The 26,744-nt window shown below is 49.1% G+C and overlaps 2 protein-coding genes across 3 annotated transcripts in view; one reads left to right on the forward strand and one right to left on the reverse strand.

Annotated features, from left to right (window-relative positions):
* Noc2l (NOC2 like nucleolar associated transcriptional repressor) lies at window positions 1-12,074 on the forward strand. The gene is made up of 19 exons (XM_059255593.1): window positions 1-56; window positions 168-326; window positions 1,232-1,406; window positions 1,489-1,617; window positions 3,446-3,566; window positions 3,655-3,745; window positions 3,955-4,033; window positions 4,332-4,442; window positions 4,714-4,827; window positions 5,688-5,876; window positions 6,041-6,180; window positions 6,967-7,078; window positions 8,052-8,165; window positions 8,578-8,679; window positions 9,820-9,963; window positions 10,083-10,196; window positions 10,473-10,611; window positions 11,326-11,415; window positions 11,646-12,074. Exons 1-19 carry the CDS (start codon window positions 31-33, stop codon window positions 11,744-11,746), a joined length of 2,250 nt encoding a protein of 749 aa, XP_059111576.1. The 5' UTR covers window positions 1-30; the 3' UTR covers window positions 11,747-12,074.
* Samd11 (sterile alpha motif domain containing 11) overlaps window positions 11,533-26,744 on the reverse strand; it is a 19,402-nt gene continuing 4,190 nt past the window's right edge. The window contains exons 3-14 of one of the 2 annotated variants that reach the window (XM_059255592.1): window positions 25,762-25,943; window positions 25,111-25,161; window positions 21,527-21,651; window positions 16,787-16,876; window positions 16,486-16,620; window positions 14,815-14,974; window positions 13,864-13,979; window positions 13,669-13,747; window positions 13,081-13,592; window positions 12,802-12,920; window positions 12,536-12,646; window positions 11,533-12,417 (exon numbers count right to left, since the gene is read on the reverse strand). In XM_059255592.1, coding sequence (XP_059111575.1) covers window positions 12,175-12,417; window positions 12,536-12,646; window positions 12,802-12,920; window positions 13,081-13,592; window positions 13,669-13,747; window positions 13,864-13,979; window positions 14,815-14,974; window positions 16,486-16,620; window positions 16,787-16,876; window positions 21,527-21,651; window positions 25,111-25,161; window positions 25,762-25,943 — 1,923 coding nt within the window. In that variant the 3' untranslated portion in view covers window positions 11,533-12,174. The remainder of the gene's footprint in view (window positions 12,418-12,535; window positions 12,647-12,801; window positions 12,921-13,080; window positions 13,593-13,668; window positions 13,748-13,863; window positions 13,980-14,814; window positions 14,975-16,485; window positions 16,621-16,786; window positions 16,877-21,526; window positions 21,652-25,110; window positions 25,162-25,761; window positions 25,944-26,744) is intronic. The other variant, XR_009377741.1, reaches the window with a different exon arrangement.

Here is a 26,744-nt window from a genome sequence, read left to right on the forward strand (position 1 = left end):
GGAAGCGTGGCGCACGCTGTTTTGGACATCATGGCCATGTCTCGCGCTCCGAGGAGGTGAGTTGAGTAAGTGGGCTGCCTGATCCCTGGCAGGCAGTCGCTCCCAGGGTTCTGTTTCTAAGGCTAGAGGGCTGGCAGAGGTTGTAACCTAATGTAACCAACCCTCAGGCGACTTGCGGAGCTGACAGTGGATGAGTTTTTGGCTTCCGGCTTTGAGTCCGAGTCCGAATCGGAGCTGGAGGACGTCATGGAGGTTGCGGCGCGGGAGAAAAAAAGGCGAAGAGTCTTCCTTAGCCCGGAGCAGCCGGGCACGCGCACCTCACCCAAGTGAGAGCCTGCACTACTATCCCCGGCTTCGCCGCACGTTCTTTGGTCCCGCGCTGTTGCACATTACCGTGGGTCAGCCGTCTTTGCGCCGAGACCCGCAGTGTAGAAGGCTTTTTGTTTTGTTTTGTTTCTTAAACCAAGAAACGCACTTGGTCCTGGATAAATCAGTGGTTGGCATGTGTTGGAGGAAACGTGCTATGGGTGGAAGAGAAAACCGGATGCCGGAGGACGTGTTTGCAGAACCTCTCTGGGTGGGATGCAGAGGTGGGAGTAGGGCTTGATATTAAATAATGGCAACTTGAGCGGGAACTGCAAAGTACTTAAAGTGAAATTAGAGTGTGGCTGTGGCAGAACAACAGACCCAGGAAAGTAGCAAGCGATGAGTTACAATGAGGGAGCCTGATTCTGTAAGATCTCTTGGTAAAATGGGAAGCTGTCCCAGGGTTGAGCAGTAAAATGACATTAGGTAACCGGGGAGTGGGGGTGGGGGTGTCTCAGATGGTTGTAATTGGAAGAGTTGTGAGTTGCAAGGTTGGAAATGGAGAGTTTTGAGGGGGAAGCTCACACATAGTTTGGAAGTGTTGCTGTAGGAGAGCTAATAACTTTACAACAATGGGGTGAACATGGGTGCATGGCTGGTGTGGAAGAACCCTGATTATATGCTACATTTGAAATGATTATGTTGAAACAATATCAGAGGTGCTGTGTGTGTTAGTATGGAAGACAGATGAGCCTGATGATTTATCTATGGAAAATCTTCCTGCTTGGTCATTGGTACCTACTGCGAAGGGAACATAGTAATATCACGGCCTCATTGAGGCAACAAGCAAGCTGGCTATGTGGAAGGACAAGGAACTCCTTCCCTTTTGGTTTTTCACTGGCCTTACTGACACCCACTTTCTCAGCCCACATAAGGGATGTGCTTCTGAGCACAAAGACCAGCTCTCTCGACTGAAGGACAGAGACCCTGAGTTCTACAAGTTCCTGCAGGAGAATGACCAGAGCCTACTAGACTTCAGTGACTCTGACAGCTCTGAGGAGGAGGAAGAGCAATTCCACTCTCTTCCAGACATGCTGGAGGTGAAAACTGGCAGACCTGGGCAGTGGGGTACCTATGATCTCTATACCCTGCCCCAAATTTGTCCTCTTGTATCTGGTACAGGAAGCAAGTGAGACTGAGGAGGATGGAGGAGAGGACAGTGACACATTCCCCAGAGGATTACAAAGGAAGAAGAATGAGCCTGTACCAGTTACCCTTGCTATGATGGAGAGATGGAAACAGGGGGCCATGGTGAGAGGCAATATAAGCTGGGTGGCTGGATCTCCACAGGCAGGAATCTCTGTCCTTACCTCTTTTGAGGTATCACTGTGTAGGAAGTGTGTGTTTCTGGAAAGTACACAATAAGAGTGCCAGGGTCTTCCAGCTGCATCTCCTTAGTTACAGTGCATAGTCCTGCCCAATTTCTTCTTCTCAATTTCTCTATTAGGGTCCTGGCCATTGTGGGGTGGGCATAGAATTTGTTTCATTTTCTTTTCTGTTGCTGTAATGGGATACCACACACTGGGCAATTTTTGTTGTTGTTATTGTTTTAATTTTCATTTACTTATTGTGTTTCACCTGCATATATGTTGGTGTACCACATGCATAGATGGTTGTGAACTACCATGTGGGTACTGGAAATTAAACCTGGGACATGTGGAAGAACAATCAGTACTCTTAACTACAAGCCATCTCTCCAGCCCTAGACTGGGTAATTTGCAAGGGAACGTAATTGACTCACATTCCTGGAGGTTGACAGATCGAAGAGTATGGTGATGGTCTTTAGTAAAGGTCTTGTGTCGTGATACTTCTTCAGATCTCTCTCTTTTGTGTTGTTAGATATCAAACCGAGGAACTTGTACATTCTAGGCAAGTGTGCTATCCTGAGCCCTGTGTCTGTTGTTTGTTTGTTTGTTTTTAGAGACAGGGTTTCTCTGTATAATAGCCATGACTGTCCTGGAACTTACTTTGTAGACCAGGCTGGCCTCAAACTCACAGAGATCCACCTGACTCTGCCTCACAAGTGCTGGGATTAAAGGCCTGCGCCACCACTCCTGGCTTCTGTCTTTTTTTGTTGTTGTTTTGTTTTTGAGGCAGGGTCTCGTTATGTAGTTCTGGCTATCCTGGAGCTATGTAGACCTGTCTCTACCTGTCTCTACCTCCTGAGTGCTGGGATTAAAGGTGTACACCACCACACTTGTCCCATATGTTTGTCTTTTTTTTTTTTTTTTTAAAGATTTATTTATTCTGCCTGTATGTATGTCTGCACACCAGAAGAGGGCACCAGATCTCATTACAGGTGGTTGTGAGCCACCATGTGGTTGCTGGGAATTGAACTCAGGACCTCTGGAAGAATAGCCAGTGCTCTTAACCTCTGAGCCATCTCTCCAGCCCCCCATGTGTTTGTCTTAAAAGTCTATTAATGCCCTCATGGGATCCTGAACCTCCTCATTTCATGTAATCTTGATTGCTTTCCAAAGACTCTACTTCTAAATACCACCATGTAAATTTGGATATTAGATTTCTACTATATAAGCTTTTAGGGACATAGACTTTTAGCATTATTTGTTCACTGAGGAGTGGGAAATGAAGTCAGTGTCCTTTCAACAATTTCACATTTAATTTAGAGCTTTTGAGATTTTTGCAACAGGATATCACTATGCAACCCTAGTGGCTGACCTTGAACTCTGTGTAGAGCAGTTTGGCCTTAAACTTATAGCAGTCTTCATGCTTTGCTTTTCCAATGCTAGTATAGACATCAGCTATCATGTATAGCGCTTACATTGGTTTCTCCAATGAAGGGAGTGAAAAGGGAGAATTCCCATATACTTTCTGGAGCATATCTGTAATATAGGATTCTCACCGCTTCCTCCTCTGACTCCTGAGGCAGACTTCCTATTCAAGTGGGTTAAAGACTCAATTCCTTTTTGTTGTTGGCTTGTGGTCCAGTGATCTTAGTCCCACTATTGCCCTGGGCTTGAGATTGTGGGTAAGGAACACCTTTTCAACTTGGAGCAGGTTCCTGGAGCCAGGTACTGTGTACTACTCTCCTAGTGATCTCCATCTCTTGCCCCTTCAGCACCACCTTACTCCCAAGCTGTTCCATGAAGTTGTGCAGGCATTCCGAGCAGCTGTAGCCACCACCCAAGGAGACCAGGAAGCTGCTGAGATTTGCAGGTTCCAGGTCACAGATAGTGCTGGTAAGCTGGGGCCAAGACACCTGTGTTGGGCTCCATTGTGATATGTATGTTTGTTAGATGGGTGAATGGACACTTTTGTTCCTTACAGTGTTCAATGCTCTGGTTACTTTCTGCATTAGAGATCTCTTTGATTGCCTTCAGAAACTGCTGTTTGGAAAGGCACTAAAGGATAGCAGCAGGTGAGATGAAAGCTGGCGGGCTATGCAAGGGGCGGGTGTTGCTTGCAGGTGTCTGTCTGAGCTGTGCTCAAGAAGGTCCTGATAAGCCTCTGTATCTACCAGCTGTAAGGGGCCCCTTAGCTTTTGTTTATGGGACCAGATTATATGCCCTTGTGCCTGGGTAGACTTGTGTCTGAATTGCAGGAATGGGGTGGGTGTGGTCCCTGCAGGATGCTGCTGCCATCTAGTAGCCCACTCTGGGGGAAGCTCCGTGTGGATGTCAAGACATACCTGAGTGCAGTTGTACAGGTACTGTTTTGGTGGATAAAGAATCCCAGGAGGAGGTAGGTGGTAGTGGTGGTGGTGGTGCATGCTTTTAATCCCAGTGCTTGGGAGGTAGAGGCAGGTGGATCTCTGAGTTAGAGGCCAGCCTGGTCTACAGAGTGAGTTCCAGGATAGCCAAGGCTACACAGAGAAACCCTGTCTCAAAAAACTGAAAGAAAAAAAAAAAATCCTAGGAGGCTTGGTCATGTCTGGTAGTCTGGTGCTCTCTTTTACTCCAGACTTGAATGAGTTTGAGCCTCATTGTTCTCTTCTGCTTCTTTAGCTGGTAGCCTGTCTGGCTGAAGCCACAGTGTCTGCAGCTGTCCTGCGGCATGTCAGCAGCTTGGTTCCTTACTACCTGACTTTCCCTAAGCAGTGCCGAATGTTACTCAAGGTATGTTAGCCCATCCTGCTCTGTTGTTGTAGCTAGATATGCATATGGTTGTCTTTCTTTTCCTGCTCTTGGCTAGGGCAGAGGCAGCATTTATGACTGTATTTGGTCCTGCTGTTTTCTCTATACCCCACCAAGGGTCCCAGTCTCAGGTAGCTCTCTGTCCTTTCAGGGCAGTATAGCTTAGTAATGTGAGACTAGGCTCCACTGAGGCATGCCAGCTAGCCATGGAGGGTTCTAGACCAGGAAAGGCAGTGATGGATCTCTTTCTCAGAGGATGGTGGTTCTGTGGAGCACGGGTGAAGAATCTCTGCGGGTCCTGGCCTTCTTGGTACTCATTAGAGTCTGTCGGCACAAGAAGGAATCCTTCCTTGGTCCTATCCTGAAGGTAGTGTGGATTTTTTATCTGTTCATTAAGATCTGTGTTGGGAATCAGCCTGAGTGCCTGGCAAACAGTGTGTGTAGAGCTGACACCAAACTCTGGGCTGATGGGCCCATAGATCAGTTTTCTTACTAGAAAATAGGGTGGTGATGGAAATACGAATCCATGCTCTTCTGGGTTCCACCTGGACTGTGATACACTAACTAGGGGTTTTGGGAGGGATAAGCGGGCTCTTTTCCCCTAGGGATAAGAATGTTATATCTAGCCGGGCAGAGGTGGCACACACCTTTAATCCCAGCACTTGGGATCTCTGTGAGTTTGAGGACAGCCTGGTCTACAGAGCAAGATCCAGGACAGGCACCAAAACTACCCAGAGAAACCCTGTCGAGAAACCCTGTCTCTAACCCCACCCCCCACCCCCCAAAAAAAGAATGTTATATCTAGAAAATAGGATTAGGTCTCAGGCCACAACCAGGCTCAGACCCTGCTGTCCAGCTCCAAGCCCAGGGTGGCCCTTCTGCACATGGAGATCCCCTGGAGTCCCTACTGTACAGCATGAAGCAGAACATATCCTCTACTTTAGTTCTTTAGTCCTGTCCTTGCCTGTTCCTCAGCTTACCTCTCTCTTATCATATACCTTCCTCTCTTCTGCGTATCTTTTATATGCGTGAGGCTGGTGGATGGAAGTATGTTAGCTGAGAAACATCAGTCTTGGAGTGCTGGGAACCATACAAGAAAGGAGTCTGCAGCTGAGTGGCCAGGCTGTTTGGAATAGCAGTTATGGTGGAAAGTCCTAGGTAGTGGCAGGTGGCTTGGAACAGAGCAGTGGTTGCTCAGGTGGCTCTTAACTTTGGTTTGTCTGTCAGCAAATGTACATCATGTATGTGAGAAACTGCAAGTTCACCTCTCCCAGTACCCTACCCCTCATAAGCTTCATGCAGCGGACACTGACTGAACTACTTGCCTTGGACCCCAGCATCTCCTATCAACATGCCTTCCTCTACATCCGCCAGCTTGCAGTCCACCTGCGTAATGCCATGACCACAGGCAAGAAGGTACACAGTCAGACCCTTCCAAACAAGTAGCCCCACCCAGCTGGAGCCTTGGGGCATGCTGGATGCCACCTTCTATGGGGGAAATAGCTCACACTCTGGGGAGAAGCTTTGGGTGATTCTGGCAGGGAAGAATGAGCCTTAGGAGTGGACTCCACTTTCACCAGGAGACGTACCAGTCTGTGTACAACTGGCAGTATGTGCACTGCCTCTACTTGTGGTGCCGAGTCCTGAGGACACTTGGTTCCAGTGAGGTTCTACAGCCCCTGCTCTACCCTCTCTCACAGATCATCATCGGCTGCATCAAGTGAGTTCAAGGGCAGGTCTGTGTTAGATTGTCCTGGGGGTTGGGGGCAGTAAGTTCCTTGGGGTATTAGCAGTACTCTTGGTATAGGGCAGAAGTTTCTAATCTGTCAGCTTTAGTGGGCCACATTGTACAAAGAATTTCCTTGGGTGGGCACACCTTAAATATTACAGCTTTTGTGTCTGGGCTTTGGTGGTTTCTGCCAAAGGGTCTGAGAAGATGAACTGGTTGTAGATTTTAGGCAGATGGGCTTTGCAGTCAGCCTCCACTTAGGTAAGTAGGTTAGCTGCCCACAATGCAACACCTGTGTGTTCTGAGGCCTGCTTGGGCTCTTGTGCAGTTGAAGGGTTCTTAGAGCTTTTGGTATGCTGTGAATGTGCTGTATACCTCTGCCAGGAGGGGGCCTTGGCTTCTGTGTCCTTTTGAGCTTTCTTCTGATACTGAAGACTGAAGGAAGGGAAAGGGGCAGATGGTACAAGAAAACCCAAAAGCAGAGGGTGGAGAAGAAAGGGAGGTAGGAGTGAATGAAACCAAGTTAAAGCTGGATGGTGTCTCTCAGTCCCTCAGCTGAGCAATGGGGCAGTACCCAAGTCCAAGCATTTTGTTATGTTTGGTAACTATTAAATTACTATTTCCCATGGGTGCTACCCTGAGTACTTACCCTGTAGGAATGACTAGGACCCTCCTGTAGTTGGAGCTTGTGAATAGGGAGGGGTCAGAGGCAGTGGGCAGCTGATGCTGGTGTTTGGGGCTGGCTACCTAACTAGGCTCTGCTCTTTCCTGCTTCAGGTTGTTGCCCACTGCCCGCTTTTATCCATTGCGCATGCATTGTGTGCGTGCCCTGACGCTGCTGTCCCAGACCATCGGCACCTTCATCCCTGTTTTACCCTTCATTCTCGAGGTAACTGTGCTAGGCACAACTTGGGTTGGACTCACAAATGTCATTTGGAAACCACATCTTCTGTGTGTCTGTCAGTGGTGCCAGTATAGGTTTTGACTGTAACCCTGTGGCCCCTTTGTCTTGGCACATCTTGCAAATCTCCTGCATTTAATCTTACACTTACTGTGACACCTTTCTTGTTTTCCTGGATAGCCTTCCTTCTGACCTCTACTTTGGTTCACTGTTCCTGGCTTTGGGCTGTTCAAACCAGGTGCAGGTTTCCTGAGAAAATGACCCACAAAGGTTGAAATCAAGCTCTCTGCTGACAGGGGGTCACTGCCCATTCTTTAACTTATGAGTAGGGTAAAAGGGGGTATTGAGATCAGCCCGATATACTATTTAGCATCTTTTGCTCAGACTAGAGAAAGAACGTTCCCCACCCCCAGTTTGTCATTAATCATAGCTAGTTCAGCTGCCAGCATTATTCTGCTACATGAATTCTCTTGTCAAGGGCTTTCCTATAGAACCTTCCCTCTCTATGCTTCTTCATGTATGTACATTGTACCTTCTTGGTTTACCTGGTCTGTGTGTAGGGTCTCCTAGTAGTTGGGGAGGTATCTTTGGATCAAGAGGCCAGGCTAGGCTCCCACTACCTGCTTTTCTTGGCAAGGCCAAAGTGCATAGCCTGCAAAGACTAGTGAGGTATGGGAAACACAGTCCCTCCTCTGAGACCTGTCTCTCTCTTCTCTGTATTTTTTTGTTGTTAGTTGTACCCACAGTGCCTGGGATGCAGCTATTTCAGGCCCAGGCCCATATACCCACTATCTCCAAAGGTGGTTCAGTATACACAGAAGTCCTATGGTTGCCTGTCAAGAGGCTCAGAGCTCTGGAAGGTGGTCAGGTTCTGGAGGCTCTGTGGGCTTTGAGGCTGTCTTTAGTTGTACAGCCTGTTCTTGAGGGATCTCATTGTGTTGGGCTGACACCCTGTGGGTAGATTTTCCAGCAGGTGGACTTCAATAGGCGTCCAGGCCGCATGAGCTCCAGGCCCATCAACTTCTCTGTGATCTTGAAACTGTCCAGTACCAACCTACAGGAAAAGGCATACCGGGTGAGGCTGGCTTAAGGCCTTCTGGAAAAGGGCATTGTTTTAGTTGGCTCACAAGGGCTTCAGAGGGTATTGAGGTACAAGAGAGGAATTGGCATTGTGCAACATTTGTGGTTTCTTTTGAGACAGGATCTCTCTATTATGTAGCCCCGGCTGTCCTGGAAGTTGTTGTATAGATCAGACTGGCCTTGAACTCACAGAGATCCACCTCTCAAGTGCTAGGTTCAAGGGGTTTCTGTAGTCATAGGCCAATGACTCTGTAATTCTAGGCCCTGTGAATCTGGGTATTGCTTGGGGAGGCTGTAAGTACTGTGTTATAGCCCATCATCTTGGAGATTGAGCAGCGTTAGGGTGAAATATAAGATCATGAACTCCTGGGCTTCACCATCTGATGAGTTTGGGTCTGCCCCCTCAGGATGGCCTTTTGGAGCAGCTGTATGACCTTATCCTGGAATACTTGCACAGCCAGGCCCATTGCATTGCCTTCCCAGAGTTGGTGCTGCCCACTGTCCTACAGGTATGTGCTCAACACCTCACTCCCCTTCCCTGGCCAGACCCCTTGACATCCTCTTTGTGCTAAGTTGAACAATCTTTTAGTAGGTTTGTCTTCCCCTTGTATAGAGGAAGAAAGGGAAGCTTCCTTGTTCTAGTCCTACAAGACCAGTAGCAAAGCCATGCTTATCCAACTGCCTAGCAGCCAGATCCGTTGTGGCCATTGCAGGGGAAGAGTGATCATTTGGCTTGGTAGCTTGAAGAGCTTTTCTCTGGGGACTGTGGAGTTAACTTGTGAAGGATTATCAGCCACTGACAAAGTTGTTCCAGGCCTGAGTAACTTAACCAGGATCTCAAGAATGTATAGGCCCTTCCCCAGGCTGGCTGGAGCTTTCTGTGGTTTAGGGCTACCTGTGGAAGTCTAAAGCTTGGGTTGGTCTGGTGCCTATCCTACTTTCCTAGGTGGTCCTGGGGGTAAAGTGTAGTTCTCCCTCTTTTCAGCTCTTTCTGTGCCCTTCATGAGAGTCTGTTTGCTTTCAACTCAACTATTTCCCATCTTAGGCACTTCTCATAGGAGGGGGCTATTGCTGTCCCAGTCTGGTACTGGTAGGGAATTAACTCTATTACCCATGGTCTTGTTGGGGTGGGGGCACTGCTCATACCTGAGCTATACCTGGCTCAGGCTCATATAGACACAGGTATATGTGTGAAGGCAGAAGTTACATACATAGCTGTGCACATGTGCTTGGTCGCTGTTGGTTGTATAATGTGGCAGTGGCCTCCCCCTATGTCTTCTTAGCTGATGATGTCAGGTAATCGGGACACATTTACTTTTGTGCTAAAGGTCCTAGGTATATGGATGTGTAGGTCTAGAATAGGGGTCAGCAGGTGTTTTTCAGTTAAGATACAAATAGCAAAAAAAGTTTATGGTTTTGTGGCTCCTCACAGCTCTTCAGCTGCTTACCTCTCAGGCTGCTGCAGGAGCACTCAGAGAAGCACATGAGTAAAGGAGCCAGGCCTTATGCCTGTGAGACCTAATTAACAGATCGATAGTGGGCCCTTGTGTCTCCTTGTGATTGCCACATGGCTTTTCACTGCCTGGATCCCCTGTGAGGTGGGGAGTAGTCCTGTCACTGGAGCTATACTGCACCCTTCTTTTCTGCAGCTGAAATCTTTTCTCCGGGAGTGCAAAGTAGCCAACTACTGCCGGCAAGTGCGCCAGCTACTGGAGAAGGTGCAGGAGAACGCAGAACATATCCAAACCCTTCGCCAGAGAGTGACCTTCAGCGTTTCTGACCAAGTGGCAGTGGTGGGTTGGGACTTGGCATCTGCACTGGAATGATGCTGCCTGAAGTCACCAATTAGGGTGTGATAGATGTTTGAGGGTTTTCTGGGGTGAGCATGGTCTTGAATTTACCCAATCCTTAGGATGCTTGGGAGAAGCAGGTCCGAGAAGAGGGGACTCCTCTCACCAGATACTACAGCCACTGGAGGAAGCTGAGGGACCGTGAGATCCAGCTGGAGATCAGTGGCAAAGAACGGGTATGGCTGGGATCTGGGAAGGTGACCTAGTAGAAAGTGGCCAAGCAGATTACGTGTAAAGGGGTCTGGGTTGGAGTGAAGTTGGAAAAGGAAACAACAGCGGGAGGGAAAAAGGAATGAGTGAAGCCCCTAAAATTGCTGTTTGCCTCCAGGGCATCTAAGTTCCATGCATGGCTGTAGGTGGTACCTGAGGTGGGGCTGTGTTAAACTAAGCTCGACTCAGTTATCTTGACCTCTCCCTACCCCCATCGGTTTTTCTGTTTCTGATCCCTGAAGCTAGAAGACCTGAACTTCCCTGAGATCAAAAGGCGGAAAGTGGAAGAAGACAGGAAGGATGAAGACAGGAAAGAATTAAAAGACCTATTTGAGTTGGACAGTTCTGAGGGAGAGGACAGCACAGACATCTCCCAGAGAGGTGAGGCCTGAGGTGGGAGTGGTTAGGAGCTGTGTATCAGGGGAGGTGTTTTATGTCTGGCTGGTGGGCAGACCTGTGTTGTGTTGTGTTTTGTTTCGAATATGTTTTTTTTTTTTTTTCGAGTCAGGGTTTCTCTGTGTAACTTTGGAGACTGTCCTAGAACTCCTTCTGTAGACCAGGCTGGCCTTGAACTCAGAGATCCTCCTGCCTCTGCCTCCCAAGTGCTGGGATTAAAGGCGTGTGCCACCACCGCCTGGCTTTGTTTTTAAATTTTTATGTCTGTGTGTTTTACCTACATGTATGTGTATCACATGTGTGCCTGGTGCCCACAGAGGTCAGAAGAAAATGTCGGATCCTTTGGGACTGGAGTTAGAGACAGTTGTGAGCCATTATGTAGGTGTTGGGAGTCAAACCCAGGTCCTTAAACCAATGAGCTCACCTATTTCTTACACCACTCATTGGTGCCGTCCTTCTTTTTGAGCTGGGGATTCATTATTGGTAGTTGTCACCATGCTGGGGCCTCCATATAGGTGGCAGAAAGGGCTAGTGGTCCCTTGCTGCTGCTGAGACCTGTGGCCCTGGTGGGTGTCCAGACAGGGCTACAGGGCTAGCCAACCCTCCCGTGTAGCTATTGCCTTGCTGCTGGAGCTGGTGTTTGTTTGTGTGTGTGTGTGTGTTTATGTCTGTGTGAAGCACGTGGTTCTTCGTCTGCAGGAATACCTGGGCTCCTGGGAGCTCACCAAGAAGTGAAAGAGGAAGACCAGGAGGAAGATAATGAAGAAGAGGGTGCCAGCAATTCAGAGGGTAAGTTGTTTATGGAGTTTGTCTGGAGGTGAGGCCATGAGAAGACAGCTCTAACCCAGGTCTATGCCCCTCCCTGGGGTACCAGCTACTATATACTCAAAGACTCTGGCAGCCAGCTATAGCACATTGATAAATTTAATTAATGCTGTGATTAACTAGTGATGAATAACTGCTAAGGCTAGCTTCTTCATGATATAGCAGAATTTATGTATCTTCTTTTTTCTCTGTAGATGGAGACCCAGACACAGGGGTGGACCCAAGTGAACTGTGGCAGCTGGCTCAGGGGCCACAGGATGAGCTGGAGGATCTTCAGCTCTCAGAAGAGGACTGAGGGTCTCCTTACAGGTCTTGGAGGCTCGAGGCCAACAACGTGCAGCAAGAGGGCAGTAGACAGGGCTTTATTGTTACAGCACAACAGAACAAGTATACTAAGAGCCATTTTGCCCTGAAAGGGAGCTGGTTCTGCATAGCCTTCTGTTGCCCCAGCAGGAGGCTAACCCTGACCTACAGAGTAGTCCCAGTTCAGAGTGGGGAGGGTGGCTCCACAGCCTCTCCACTTTGTCTGTCTTTGGTTTGTCTGCAGACCTCTGCGGTTACCCCTAAAACGTTTTTTGTAAATTCATTACTTTCCTCTTAAGCCACATGCTTTCCTTTTTAAATATTCTTGGTGTTTTTTGCATCTAAAACCAAAAGGAAAAATACCCTGGGATATGGGCAATTTCATGGGTATTGGGGAGTATGATGTTGCCTGCTAGATCATTAGAGAAGCTGGGAAGGATCTGAGGCTCCTGGGAGCAGAGCTATGGTCCCTGACCCATTCTCCTGCTTGGGTGAGGCTCGGCCTGTGGGCAGGTGGGCCCCCTCATATGGGGAGGTGGTGGTTGCAGGGGACAGGAGTTGCTGTCCTGGGCTGAGCTCAGGGGCTTGCAGGCTTGGTGGCTGCAGTGGCAGGGCCACAGGGAAGCTGGCCATATAGAAGACACGGCCCAGGCGCTTGGCCACCTACAAAGAGATGAAGCTGGGTGAATACCTGCCAGATAGAGTGGACTGGGAGACCATCTTCAGTCACAAAGAGCCTTTATGCCCTCTCTAGATTGATGAAAGCACTGGCCATACTTACTTGTGCTCTGATCTTGAGGGCAGGCCCTAGCTTCAGTCCCATAGTATTCAGAAGGTGCTCTTCTGTAAGTAGAGGCAAAGTCTCTCCATCTATTCCTTGTTCTCTGAATACCTGGGGACAAGATATGCCCACAGAATAGACTTGTATGTCTTCCATGAAAAATGACTCAGCAAAAGGAATGGCCCTTTATGTTGAGTGTAGAGACTGGGAAGTTGCTCAGAACAGGGCCTCCCAGCCTAGCCCCAGGGACCTGCAACTCCCCTCACCCTGGCATACTCGCCACAGCCAGACAGGCCCCCCACGAAGTTGCAGACATCATCTACAGTCCATTTGTTGACATCCTCAGGGGCTGTGGTTTCATCAGTGAAGAGTCCCCCCATGGTGCCTAGAGATGGAAAGGATGTCACTAGGGCTTGTGCTTTTCTGTTCCCAAGCATCCTTCCCCATGGGATGGCCTTCCTTTTAATTGTTTAAAGTTCTTGGCTCAATGACAAAGAATTTTTCTCCCCATGGAACCCCGTCAGTGGGCTGCTAGGGTTGCCCACCTTTGTGGAAGTAGGGGCTGACTGCCCCACAGGGGAATCCCAGGGGCAGTGGAGGGGGCATTGATGACACTGAGAGAGGCCCCTTTCCTTCTGCTCTGGTCCCTCCTGCTGGGGCTTGGCTGTGAGTGGAGGCCCCGCCCCTCACAGCTGCTATCTCAGGGTCCTCTCCATCTGAGTCCTTGGATGGTTCCTCAGAGACCTCTTGAGCCCAGAGGCCAGTTCCTGTCATCTCCTTAGATTCGCTTGGCCGGCCTGAGGCAGCACCAGGACTCCCCTTTTGGGGCCGGCTTCGGGCAGACTCCTTGGGTGGGATAGGGGGTCCTGGGCCTGGGGGTCCCTGGGGTGGCAGTGCCAGTAGTGGTGCTGAGCTGTGTTTCAAAACCAGCATGGAGCCGCGTCGCTGGAGCTCATCTGGGCCCTCAGGGATACGCAAGGCCACCTCTGGTGCCAGTAGCTGTGGGCGGTGAGTGCTGCTCAGTTCTTTCTGCCTAAGCAACTCCGACATCTCCAGCCTGGACCAAAAGGGCAGACAGCAGGAGTCAGCCTGGGCATTCTTAAAATGACTCCCACTGGACTCCTGGTGCTTACCGAGCTAAGCTCTGCTTCCGTAGAAGCTCCTGCTGCCGAGCTAACATCTCAGCCTGGGCAGCGGGCAGGAAGCTGTAGCCTGGGAGAAAAGAACATTCAAGCTGGACCCTCTGCGCTTCCTTTATCTATCTGCCTTCTGCTCCTAAAGAGGGCCTACAAGGACACAAAGGGCTTACATACCCGCCTGTTTCTCACCTGGGGTCTGACAGAGAGCTGTGGGCACCCCAAAAAACGGAGGTCGGAGATGGGAGCCCAGGGCGATGTGGGGGGCATTCTGGGGTGACAGCAAAGGCGGTGGCTGTGACAGCTCCCTGTGGACAGCAGAACAGTGAACACATGCCCAGTTCCATCCGTGCACCCCCCCTTTCCTGTAACCGCCTCCGGGTGCACCCCCTGCTGCCGCCTCTAATTGCCGACCCCACAGGCGGTCGTTGAGTCGCTGGTTATGGCTTCAGGTCATGCACTGCCCCTGTCCAAGCTGGCGGCGCCAATTAATCTCCCCGGCGGCGCGGAGGCGCTGACCCTGTGGGTGGAGGCGGCTGCAGCGGTAATTACTGGGTGGGGGGGCACCTCTCCTCCTGAGCCATCCTGCGCAGGCGGGGAGGGGCACACAATGGGGTAATTAGCCACAGTCTGGAGATGGTGGCAGGCAGCTGTAGATGCTGCGGTCTGTGGCCAGTGGAGTGGAATGGGGAGTGTTTAGGAAACCTGGGGCCCCTGCCCAGAGCTTTCCTTGGTTCCAATAGTCTGCTGTGGAGACAGTCTCTACAGAGTTGTAGTCCCTGCCCCTTCTGTACTCAACTCTTCAAATTCCAGACAGTAAATTGCTTACTCCTTGCCTTCCTCAACACACCACCACTACTAACTCAGGGCACCTCTGCTAGGCTGGTCCCCAATTGCTCAACAAGGAAACTGGAATGGTCCTTGCCACTCCTGCCAAGGGTGGGCATTCCTGCATTTTCTTTCCCAGAAACGTTTTCTTGCTCAGAACAGCTGGTGTTACAACCCTCTTGCAGTGGACCTTGAACTCAGTGCATGCAGTACCCACACATATGTGATAGGGGACTAGGTCCAGGATGTGGCCTTGACCTCAAGTTGCAAGCACAGAGAATATGGGGCCTTGATGAAACACCACCAACTTAGTACCTTTCAGAGAAGGATGGGGTAGCAGCTGGAACTGTTCCCTCCCGGTGCTGAAATAAGCCTTGCCTCCGTCGACCTGCTGTAGATGAGGGCAGGTGTACTTCCAAGCTGCTTGGACTCCTCAAAGTTGCAGCTGCCACTTCTTGCCGGACCCTTATCAGATCTGGGAACAGAGGCAACAACAGTGACCCAGATGTTAAGCTCCCCTAGGATTTCCCCTTTCTATCTTGGTTATGGGGCATTGACCCAGTGAAGCCAAGGACAGAATGGGAGGAGGAGACTTTCACATGTCCTGAGCCCTGTTTGGTATCACTGGGGCTGGAGGAGGATCAGCAGGGGAGACAGTTTGCAACAGGACCTACAGGTACACCTGGGCAAGTGAACTTGGAAAGGGGTATATGAGTAGTCCAGTCATCAAAATGAGCTGGGAGAGAAGGGCTCCAAATATATAACTTGGTGTTTTGAGTATTGGTGTTGATGTGATAGAGGTTGGAACCTTCACAAAGATGGGCTGTGCAAAAGTCAGAGTGTAAGGGCACAGCACTTTTCCGGGAGGTCAGTGGGACAAAAGTTGGGAGGGGACCTCAAATAGAAAGCTGCCTAGATGACTTCTTTATAGATAGGAGACAACAGGTAGGATGAACTAGTCACTCTCATTAAGCAATACATAGTACACATGGCCATGATAGCAGACACTATTAACTAGCAGTAACACATGGTCACAGTCCAGCATGATTGTGATATGTGCCCCATTGCACTCAGGATAGGGGTGGGAGGGACACTTGTCGCCCCTTTAGTCCCCCTAGTTCAAGCTCCACTTTTCTACTGCTCCACTGCTGCCTGTTTATAAATTAATTGCCTAAAAAGGGGAGGTTGGTCTGACCAGGGCTTGAAGCCAGCCCCTAGAGCCCAATAAGCCCCGCCCCACACCAGCAATGCTCTGTGCAATGGTGATTGACAACCAGCTTGCCTGTACACCCTCTTCTGCACAGACCAGCAGAGCTGGGAAAGCAATTAAAAAGAGGGATTTTTAAATTATTAACATTTAGTGAATTATTCAGGTTCTTGGTGCCTGAGCTTCCCTGGGGGACAGTGCCTTCTGTAAGAATCGAAAATTCTACTCCCTTCCCTGAGCCCCCAGCCCCTTCTGCCAGAAAAGACAAGATTCTCCAATGTTGCAGCTGCACAGGGTGTCCTACTATTCCTAGGTAGCAAGAGTAGTGCCTCTGGCTGAGCTTCTTTCAAGCAACCTGAGGAACTAGTGGCCACATCCCACCTGTGGTACAGCTTCCTTTTTCTGGGCTGCCTTCCTGTCTTGTCTGCCCCCCAAAAACAGAAACCTTGGGAAGGTCTGACACAGTATCAACATGACCACGGATTTGTGGTATTGCTCTGACTGCTCTGGGAGTGAGGAGAACCTAGCATAGGCCACAGAACCCACATCTCTCCTGTGTCTCACCCTCACCTGTGCTCTCCTCTCCCACTCAGGGATGAACAGTGGAGGACTGAGGTAGCTAGGCTATATCACTATCTGGAGGCCTTCCTATGTGTCCAGTACTGGTCTTGGTGTTGACCTCCAAACATCTAGGTCCTTTTCTTGTAAGCCTAGTACACAGGATAACAGAGGGTTGGCACATTTGAGGTGGGAGTGCTGAGGGTGGTGGTAGCACATACCATGGCTGGGGATACCCAGTTGGTAGAGACGTTGAGTTTCCTCAAAAGGGCCAGCCTCACTTAAGGCTGACATGAGCCGATGATAGTGGTCCTCAGGAGCCATTGTAGACTCCAGCTCTGGCAGCAGCAGAGTCTCTATTGGAAGGAGCACATGGTAAGTACATCTGGATAGTGCCAAGGAACAATCAAGGCCTCTCTTATGGTTTCTACCCAAGATCTGATGAACCTTTCAAGATGCAGGAACTCATTGCTCCCTCTCCTTTCCTATGACCTGCCTCCCTTTCCTTGGTCAAGCTCTCACCTTGGGGGGACTTGCTTCGGACCTTCTTCTCTGAAGAGCAGTCACTGGTAATGTAGGAGGAGCAGCCCAGTCTCTTGCCCAACAGGTCACCTGTAAAGGATGGAGTAAGCCCCACCCAGTACTTCATGGCTTGGAGGAAAAGCTACCTCTACCTTAGCTCAGCTTGGAACCCCAACCACCACCATGTTCTCCCTGGCAGTTAAGGCCTTGCCCAACCTGGTATCCCAGGCCAGAGGACACCATGACAGGTAGATGTGCACATTATAAGGACACAAAGCAATCCTGATGCTGGCCCTGGGCATGTAAATAGAAGTAATGAGAAGTTCACACCAGTGTTTCACCAGGCAGTCTCCTGTAAGTTCATGTGCGTCCCCAGCCCCACTTTGGAGGAACTGAATGGCTTGCCTTTGCCTCCTAGGATAGGCTACTGTGCAGATGTGGGGGAGACAAGTCCAGAAGGCATACTTCAAATCCCAGCCTACTTCATTTTGGATCTTCCCAACTGCTATGGGCCGCAGGAATATATTATAAGAACTCAGCTGGTTATAGCAAAACCACTACCTGAAGGGATCAAGGAATTCCTTCAGAGGAAGCCAAATTTCAGGGAGCATTTGGAGTTATTTGGCTGGTTATATATCAGCTGTCTTCTGTTATGAAAATCATGTATACCTTCATAGTTTTCCCAATTGCTTTTTTTCTAAGAATTACTAACAATGTGGACTGATTGCTATCTGGACATATATGTTTGAGGTATTTGGAGAACAATCTCAGGGAAGACTTGCTTCCCTGAGGCCCATTCATTTCTTATCCTTTTAGTACTGGAATCAGATATCTCCCTTAGCCACATTCAAGGACTAACAGGAATAACAGTCCAAATCACCACATAATAAGTCTCCTAAAATTAAGGTAAATTGCACATGGAAACACCACCTAGGTCAGGTGGACCTTAAGTAATAGCTTTGCACAATTTAGCTTGTACCCTCTTTTTCTTTTTTTTTTAAACAAAAAAATTTTTATTAAGATATTTTCTATTGACTTTACATACCAACCACATATTCCCCTGTCCTCCCTCCTCCCATCTCCCAGTCCTCCCCCACGATTCACCCCTCATTCCCACCTCCTCCAAGGCAAGGTCTCCCATGGGGACCCTCCTTTTCTTACAGCCTTACTAACTTTATAGACCTCTAACTCCTTACCTAACCACTTCTAGGAATATTTAGATAACCTTCTGTGCTGACGGCTATGCACAGCTAGAACTCCAGTTCAAGCCTCCCTGTAATTATCATCATTGGCAATCTGGCCAGGTCCATCCCCAGACAGAGGAAAGTACCATATCAGAGATACCTCTGTACTCTCTAGAACAGACTTAAGCGTCCAGACTGCCTGTTTGAGAAGGCCTGGTGGATGTGCCAATTAAGCTTAACTTTCTCCTTTCCGAAGTCTTATCTCTAGTTTTAGATCCACCCTTAACAATTAACTCAGAGTTCAAGGCCAGCCTGGTCTACAGAGCGAGATCCAGGAAAGGCTCAAGGCTACACAGAGAAACCCTGTCTCAAAACAAACAAACAAACAAACAAACAAACCAATTAACTCAGAACTAAAGGGTTCCAACTTACAGGTACATCTAGCTGTGCCAGAAGTTGCCTAGCCAAGTTGCCTAGACGGAGCACACTTGCCAGAAATGGCAGGAGCAAAGATAGCTTGGAGAGATAAGGGTCAAAGAGATAAAAAAGGCAGTTTTATTTTCAGAGAAGGGGCTAGAGGTAGAAGGAGAATGAAGAGAGGATAGTGAGGATTTTGGCTGGAGAGGATTTTTTGACTAGAGAACTGGAGGTCAGGATGGAAGATGAGGAAGAGCCAGACAGGAAAATACTAGATAGGTAAGAACAAGATGAGAAGGACCTAGATGAGGCAGAATTAAGACAAGAGAATTAAGATAGAACTTAGAGGGAACAGTAGATAAAGGTAGAGAGAAATTAGGCAAGAAAGGAGCTAGGCACAAGAACAGAACTGAAGCTGTATAGATAGGATTTAATCTCAGAGGAATAAAGTAGACAAAGAGCCTGGTGTACTTAGATTCATTTACCGAAAATAATTGTCGCTGTTCACAGTTTTCTCTTCTGAGCCCTGGGAAGGCTGGTCCTTTTAATATTATACAAGATCCAACCCTGCCACCAGGAGCTCAAGTTCTTCCCCGAAGAACCATTCTGCTACACTTGTGACAGAGAAAAGAAGCCCTTGTCTCCTTGGCAGTATCTGCCCACTTGCTCATCCAGGCTCTAGGCCCTTGAGGGGACTCCTGAACAACTCACCCCATAGTGCATAGCCTATATGTGCTATGTCTGCATCAGGCTAGGCCCATCCTCAGCTTCCAATATCCCATGTAGGACCCAGAGATCATACCCCACATGCCAAACCTCTAAACACTGCTACCCAGCTTCCTCCTGAGCTCCTGCTATGAGGCTGGGGTATTTGCTGAACAGCCCATGCCATCATGATTCCAGGCTAAATGTTTCTGTCTTTGCCCTCCTTATCCTCACCAGCTAGGGGAGTGTGAAAGAACAATTCCTTGGGGGATCCAGAATCTCCATGATGCCCAGCAAGTGCTGTTTTCACAGGTGTGTCCACCCTCCCTCAAAGCTCTACCACCAGCACCAAAGCTGAATTCCATTTTTTTAAAAATTCCTTAATCTGCCATTTTTTTTAAAAGATTTATTTATTTATTATGTGTACAGTGTTCTGCCTGCACATATCCCTGCAGGCCAGAAGAGGGCACCAGATCTCATTATAAATGGTTGTGAGCCACCATGTGGTTGCTGGGAATTGAACTCAGGACCTTTGGAAGAACAAGCAGTGCTCTTAACCTCTGAGCCATCTCTCCAGCCCCCTTAATCTGCTATTTTTATCAAACTGGGGAAGTGTGGCAACAAAAATGCCAATCAATCTCCACATTATGGCTGACAGAATGGTGCTAATAACTTACTGATCTCAACTACCTCACTGCCACTACCTGGTCTACCTGGCCATCTCAGCCTCTTCCCCAAAGAGAGGGACAGCACCCACTGTTTGGACAAGAGTTCCACCCATAATATCTCAAGACAGATGGATCCAGCAGACTGATGAAGGGTATCTGGCTGCACCTGGGGCCACCAATAGTGTATCAGAGACCAGTGGGCAGGAGGGACAGCAGCTGATCTAGGCAGGGAGGAGGGTCCCTTAGGTCTGTGTGGCCTGGTCTCACTCAATCTGTACCTGTTGTTCTTATCCCAACCCACACATCCCCTTAAGGGTTAGGCAAGGGCACTTTTTACAGCAGTCTGTCCCTACTTTAATAGTGGGTACCTGCAAGCCGAGAGAAAGAGAGAGAGAGAGAGAGAGATTGATTCTATTTCTGGAGTTTGGGTAACAACCTGGTGGAGATAATCATGGAGTAGAGGCACCTCAAATAAGACCTAGTCCTGTGGCAGACCAGGGTACTGCTAACAGCAGGCAGGCAGTGTAACTGTGGGGAGATGCACAAGGGGAGCAGTGGCACAGTGAAAGACTGAACCTCTACAGAGACCGAAAGCCCCTAGGAAGTAGGGACAGGACCCTAAGAGAATGCATAAGTGAAACCTGGGCACACTACACACTCCCATAGTTGTGCACACTATGAACCCCTGCATGCAGTGCAAAGGGAGGAGTGGCCAGACAGATGACTAAACATCAGAGAGAGACATGTATGTGTAGTACACAGACATCATGACAAGCATTATGATGGCCCTGGTTGGGAGGAAGTGTGTGCACACACACACATACACATACACACACACTTGTGTATCCAAGGAGGTCTCTCCCCATGTGCAAGAACAGGGGATGGCCTGTGAGCTCAGAACATCTCAATCATTATAGACTCCTTTGGATCTATCCGATCAATGGGGCAATTAGATTTTATCAGCCACTTGCTCAGCTGCTTCCACCCAGCTAGGCCTCCATCAGGTCCCTAGCTGTTCCAGAAGTAGCCCCCTACTAGCCCACAAAGCCATTCAAGCAGATGGGGCTTTGCTAAAGATGTTCACTGTGGTGTACCACACCCAAGTCTTTCCAAGCACTGCAGCTACTATCAGAAACATTCCTAGAAGCCCAAGAGAGAAAGGTCCCTTAAGTCTCCTGAAACTCAGGTGCACCTCACTTCAGCCTTATGACCCGCTTTACTGAGGGGTGCCATGATCTCTTCAGGCTGCCACTCTGAACTCCTGTGACTTTCAGCAGTCAGCTTCCTTGGTGGTTCTGGGAACCCTAGTATACCTTGCTCACCTTGCTCAGGTTCAGGACCTCAGGAAGGCAGAACCCAGGCTGCACATGTTCTGTGGGTAGGAGGAGTGAGCACGCTTCTGCTACATGAACCATTCTGCAGCGGGCAGTTCTGAGCTTGGGAGAGGCTTACATGGTATCTGCCCCTTTGATGAAGGGTTGGTGGGTCTCAGCCATTTTAAACCTACTCCACCAAAAGCCACAATGGAGCAGTCTCTGCTGTAGCCCTGTCTGCCTGGCTGTCTGGGATTAACACAATTACCATCACATGTAGCCCCAGGGGAAAACCAGCCTTCCCCTCCCCCCAACTCTGCTGGCCTCTGGCTGCCAGCCAAAGTGCTCAGGGCCCAGAGCTGCTGATTAGAGACTTGGGGAGGACATTCTTCAGTCAGGATAGCTGTGGCCCCAGAGCCCCACTCTACCCTTGGGATCTCTTGGATTTCTCACCTGCAGGTCCAAGGCCAATCTCCACGTTGCCTCTCTGGAAGTCACAGTGGCTTGGATGCTCAGGCATAACGAGGTGGTGGCTTCGATGTACGCTGGATATAAGGGTGGGGAGGTCGTTGTCCTGGCTGCAGCAGAGCAATACAGACCAAGCCATGAGCTGCCTCATGGGTTGGAAGTCTGGCACATTGTCAGTATGAGGGTACATGACTTGTGGACAGTATACACCAAGTATACAAACCCAGCTGCACACCTCTGTGTGAGACCACTGACAGTACACATATGTATGCCCTCTAAACAGACCAAGGAGAAGCCAGGACCTGGCACTTAGATCCAATTGCAGTTCTAGGGCAGCCCCTCCAGCTATACTTCTTTGCAGAGTAAAGTGTACCCCTACCTGCCTTGGAGGGCAGCCTGAAGAGAGGGTAAGCTGTCATACATACTGCCAGCTCTGGCAGCAAGAACATGGCACATACTCCTTAGTGTCTAGCTCTTTTAAATAAGGAAACTGAAGTTCTGACCAGAGCTCTATAGCTGACAAGACTCATGCTCATTAGCAGATTGCCACCAGGCGTAGGTGATACACCAGCCGGGAGTGGGTCCGGGACTTGGTATAACAGCATTTAACTCTGTTTTCTGTGTTTCTCTCTCCTGCTGAGTCAGCTGAATCCTCATCCACAGAGCCCCATAGAGGAGAGGATGTGTAAGTGGGAATACCTTACCCTGGAGTTCTGTAAGCACCCCCACATCAGTAGAGAAGAAAGAAACAGGAAGCCAAAGCCAGGGCAGGAGCAGTGGTTCTCAGTGCTCAGCACGTGCCCTCCGTGGCCCACCTGTGACGGAGCAGCCTCAGATTCTGGCAGAGCCTCTATGAAGTGACCTAGGAATCAACTCTGAACCTCATTAAATAGCTCCCAGCCCCTGACCAGGGTGACTGGAGTTGGGCTAATCCAGGGCTGGCACCTAAGCAGATCAGTTTCATCAGCAGACATCCCAGAGGGCCCCAGCCTAGAGGCCCAGATGTGTTCTTCCCATCCCAGCACTGTAGGCCCAGAGGGCAGGTGGGGGTATAAGTATGTTATAGGATTAATTGGCATGAGGCTCATCCCCTGCATCCTCATCAGTGTGGGGGTGTCAGAGAGAACTGCTATCTCAGCATGAGGAGGGGGTTGAGGGCTGGCTAGGCACAGGCTGAAACAGCTACAGAGTGGTTCCCATGGGGATTTCCTTCTAGTTAGGAAGTGAACCAGTTTCTAGAGACTCCAGGGAATGGGCAGAGAGTCTGTTCTCTGTGAATACAGCCTGGCCCACAGAAGGAAAGTGAGGTCTCCTGCTTCTGGAAAATGCATCTGCACCTGTATCTGAAAAAGCCTGGTGACAAAAATCAGAGTCACTAGGCACTGGATAGCATGATTCCATGGAGTGATATCTGGTCAGAACAGGACTTGAATTTAGCATCCACCTCCCATTCAGCCTTGGTAGTTTGTTCTGTGTTCCTAAAGGTGACCCATTCTGAAAACCTGTTCCTCTAGCTTGGTCATTCACTGAACAAATTATGCTCATTTTATACAGATCTGAAAAAATTCCACATATACATGGCTAAAATATATTAATTACGCCCTTAGCATCATGGCATGAGGTTCTTGAAGCCACAACTCACCCTCTGCTTCCCACTGCATCCTACTACATGTTATGGACCAAGCCCGGGAGTATCTCAGGAGTTTGAGGCATGGATGAAGAGACAGATGGTCATGGAAGAATCAGAATGCTGCAGGGGGAGGATCATGAGGAGGCCAAAAAGAGAAAAAGATTGGCCTAGCATGCCTTCTGGGGTCTCCACCCTGTTCCTTTGTTGTTATCATGAAATAAAGACTTGTTCCCCTCTCTGTCAGTTTAGGGATAATGAGGGGCCAGAGGCTATGCTGCCCAAGGCTTCACAGACATAAGGGGGAGTTATGACTCTTGCTTGATCCAAGCAGCCAGGTGGTTTACTGCAAGGTTTGTCGGAGGATCAAAGACAAAGGACGGATGGATCAGTGGAAACAAGTGAACAAACAAGTGGAGAGTGACACACAAAGATGGGTTCAGACAGGAAACTAGAGACAGAAGAATGAGTAGACAGGCCAACAAGGCAAAACAAAGAGCCAGGTGGGGATAGCACAAGGCAGCTGGTCTTGGCCACCTGCAGCCCTTCCTTTCTAGACACTGGATCCACCAGTAGGTAAGCTGAAGGCCGTCAGTACTCCTGGCTTTCTGTCTTCTCCATTTCAATAGAATCCAGGCTCTTGGGACTAAGGGGCTTCTTGAGGGGCACAAGGCTGTAGTTGTTGACACTGTGACAAACTTATATGGGCACATCCTCCCTAAAGTCTTGTGAATGTGAGGAGGACCACAGAAGGTAAGAACTGCTCCTGGAGGAGTGGCATAGCCACCAACTTCCCTACTGGCCTCGCTGATAAATTTATCCGGCAGCATGTAAAGTAAAAGGCTCATAAAATGTCATCAGTGTTCATGATGGTTCATAAAAATGATCAGTTGACCTGGCAACTCCAAAATTAGGTGGAAATAAGTTTTAAAGATGCTTTTATTGTAATACAACACCAGGATGCAGGTGTTGTCAATCACACAAATAATAACACATCTGAAAGAAGCCAGAACAGACATTTAAATGTGACTGGCCTGGGGCCTGGCTACCACAGCTCTGGCCACAGGAGGCTAGTCCTGAGGCCACAACTCACTGTTGGACTTTTCCTGATGTATTCCCCTGTAGGCCCTGAGGTAAGACTGGACCCCACTAGCCAGAAGCCACAGCTGGGCATACTCATCAGGAACTGGGAGACTGGATCTTCCGAAGACTGGAGCTTCCTTATCTGGTGACTTCATTTTCATCTTCTTGCTACATCCTGCATTTGCAGCCCCCACCAAGCTTCCATATCACAAATCCACATGTTCCTAAGAAAACACCTGACCTGATAGGTGGGGGTTTCTCTGAAAGGATCCTTTCAAAACATGCCTCCTTGGTGAAAAGCTTTCTGTGCCTTCTTTCTTGAAGACAAAACCCAATAGGTCTAGCATTCAAGGCCCAGATCTTTAGCCTCCATCTGGCCAAACCTGCCTTCATATCTTCTTCCCTCATTCTAACACAACTTTGCAGAACCCCTTTGCCCCAGTGAATTCTCATACATTCTTCAAGACATCACTCACATATTATCATTTTCACCTTCTGATCCATTTCTGGGAAGGTAAGCAGAGAATATTACGTCTCATCTTTGAGCAGATGGATACAAATGGACAGTCCATCAGGGACAGCATATACTCAAGTTCTAGATGTGTTCTGCTCAGAACCTCTGCCTGTGCTACTTGGTATGTGGGATGTGCTTGGCTAAGGTGGGATCCTGCCACCCACCTCCCAGGTTGTGCAAAAACACATAGAAAACCTGGTGGATACTCAGCTCACGTTGGTTCATATTGGTCAGAATAATGAATAAGACAGGAGTCCATAGGCAGAGGAGAGAGAAAAGGCAGGCAGCAATAAAACTCCTTGTTGCCTGTGATGTGTGTAGAAGCCTCACAGGTTCGACTCCTACCTGCAGGATGTTTCTCTGAAGGAAATATTCACATCCCAGTGGGTGTGGACTCTGAAAAGGGAAAGACAGAGGGTCAGCATGGCTCCAGGAATACACCTGGACAGAAGGGTATACATGAATCTGATTCTAGCATTCTGCTGGACCAGTAGTTAGGGCAGCTGCTAAGAGGCAGTGCCCCATGCCAAGTTAAATGTGCTTCAGCTCCCACTGGCCAGTACAGAGTCAGCTTCTGTATTTACCAGAAATGAATGAGGACAACAGTCCTGACCTCTCTTCACTTTGAGTACCTAAAGTAGCCTGGCTGCATAGTTGGGGAGGGAATACAATGTACTAAGGCTTCCTCTACATGGTGTTTATTCTACTGAAATCAAATTCCTAGTTGCTGGAGGTGTTTCACCCAGTGTGAGATCACACCAAGGAGAAACCTCATAGCAGCCACCTGAAGGAGACTTGGAGCATCAGCCCAGGTTGGTACAGGCTTCTGGGCCCCACTGTCACCAACCCATTCCCTAAAATGACCCCTGCACAGAAGTAAAGTGCCTGGATGTCAAGAAAGGCTCCTGCCTGTACCTAACTAACAGTGTTTGCAGACCCTTGACTTTGATACCCCACTCTCAAGGTAGCCTCCTAGCCTGGCCATGGAACAAGTACCTTCTCTTCATGATATGGACATGTGGATCATCCTCCTGCTTCAGGCCTGGCTGCTGCCTACAGGCTGGGCCAGTTCCATCACTGTCACCATCACTGGCTGAGAAACTGGTGGTTCTTTCTTTCTTTAGGGCATGTGTAGGGGGCAAAGTGACTGTTCTCTTGTCAGCCAGCCGTCCCCGGTTCTAAGAAGGTGGGAAGAGGAGGGTTAGAATAGGTCAGGCCTTCAGTGTCCAGGGCCTGGGCCAAGGTGCAGAAGCCCCATTGCTGTAGACCAGCACACAAGGATGATAGTTGGGACCCACAGGCTCCAGTCCAATTCTTCTCTGTAGGCTCAGCCTCAGTGATGGCTCACCATACAATGCCTTTTAACCCCATTTCCTTTCAAGGGTCTGGAATCTGCTGGGATATGTATGCAACCTGGGGCAGGGTTCTAGTCCCATTCTCTCTATTCATTGTCAAACAGAAACATCAATGAACAGTCATTTTTCTTTTATTTCTTTCTCTCCACCCCACCCCACCCCCATTTCTGAGATACTGGGCATGCTAGGCAAGTGTTCTGCTGTCTGAACAGTGTACCACTCTGGGCTCTGTGAGCCACAGTCTCTGCTGCATCTGCCCTCAGGAGTCTTTTGGGGCCTGAATTTGATTACTTTCCAGAGTAGGTGATATGGACCCTGTAGTACCAAGTCAGTGGTGTGAATCACTATGGCCTGAGGGCTGGCCTCAGGACAAGAGGGTTATTTTTATGGCCCCCTTTAAGATGTTCTTGACTTTTATTCTGCACTGTTCTAGGAACAGCAGAGTGAAGGTAAGGCTGAAGAGGGGGAAACCATTCATTATGCCTGGGATTTATCCTACAGACACTATACCTACCAGGTTTGTGTCCCAGGCCTCTGTTATTCCACAGGCTTGGAGAATCATTTCTATGAGGTCTTGCTTTTCTCTCAATAAGAGAAAGAAACAATTTTTTTTTCTTTCTCCCA

This window comes from Peromyscus eremicus, chromosome 2, assembly GCF_949786415.1.
Source record: "Peromyscus eremicus chromosome 2, PerEre_H2_v1, whole genome shotgun sequence".
Classification (NCBI taxonomy): Eukaryota; Metazoa; Chordata; class Mammalia; order Rodentia; family Cricetidae; genus Peromyscus; species Peromyscus eremicus.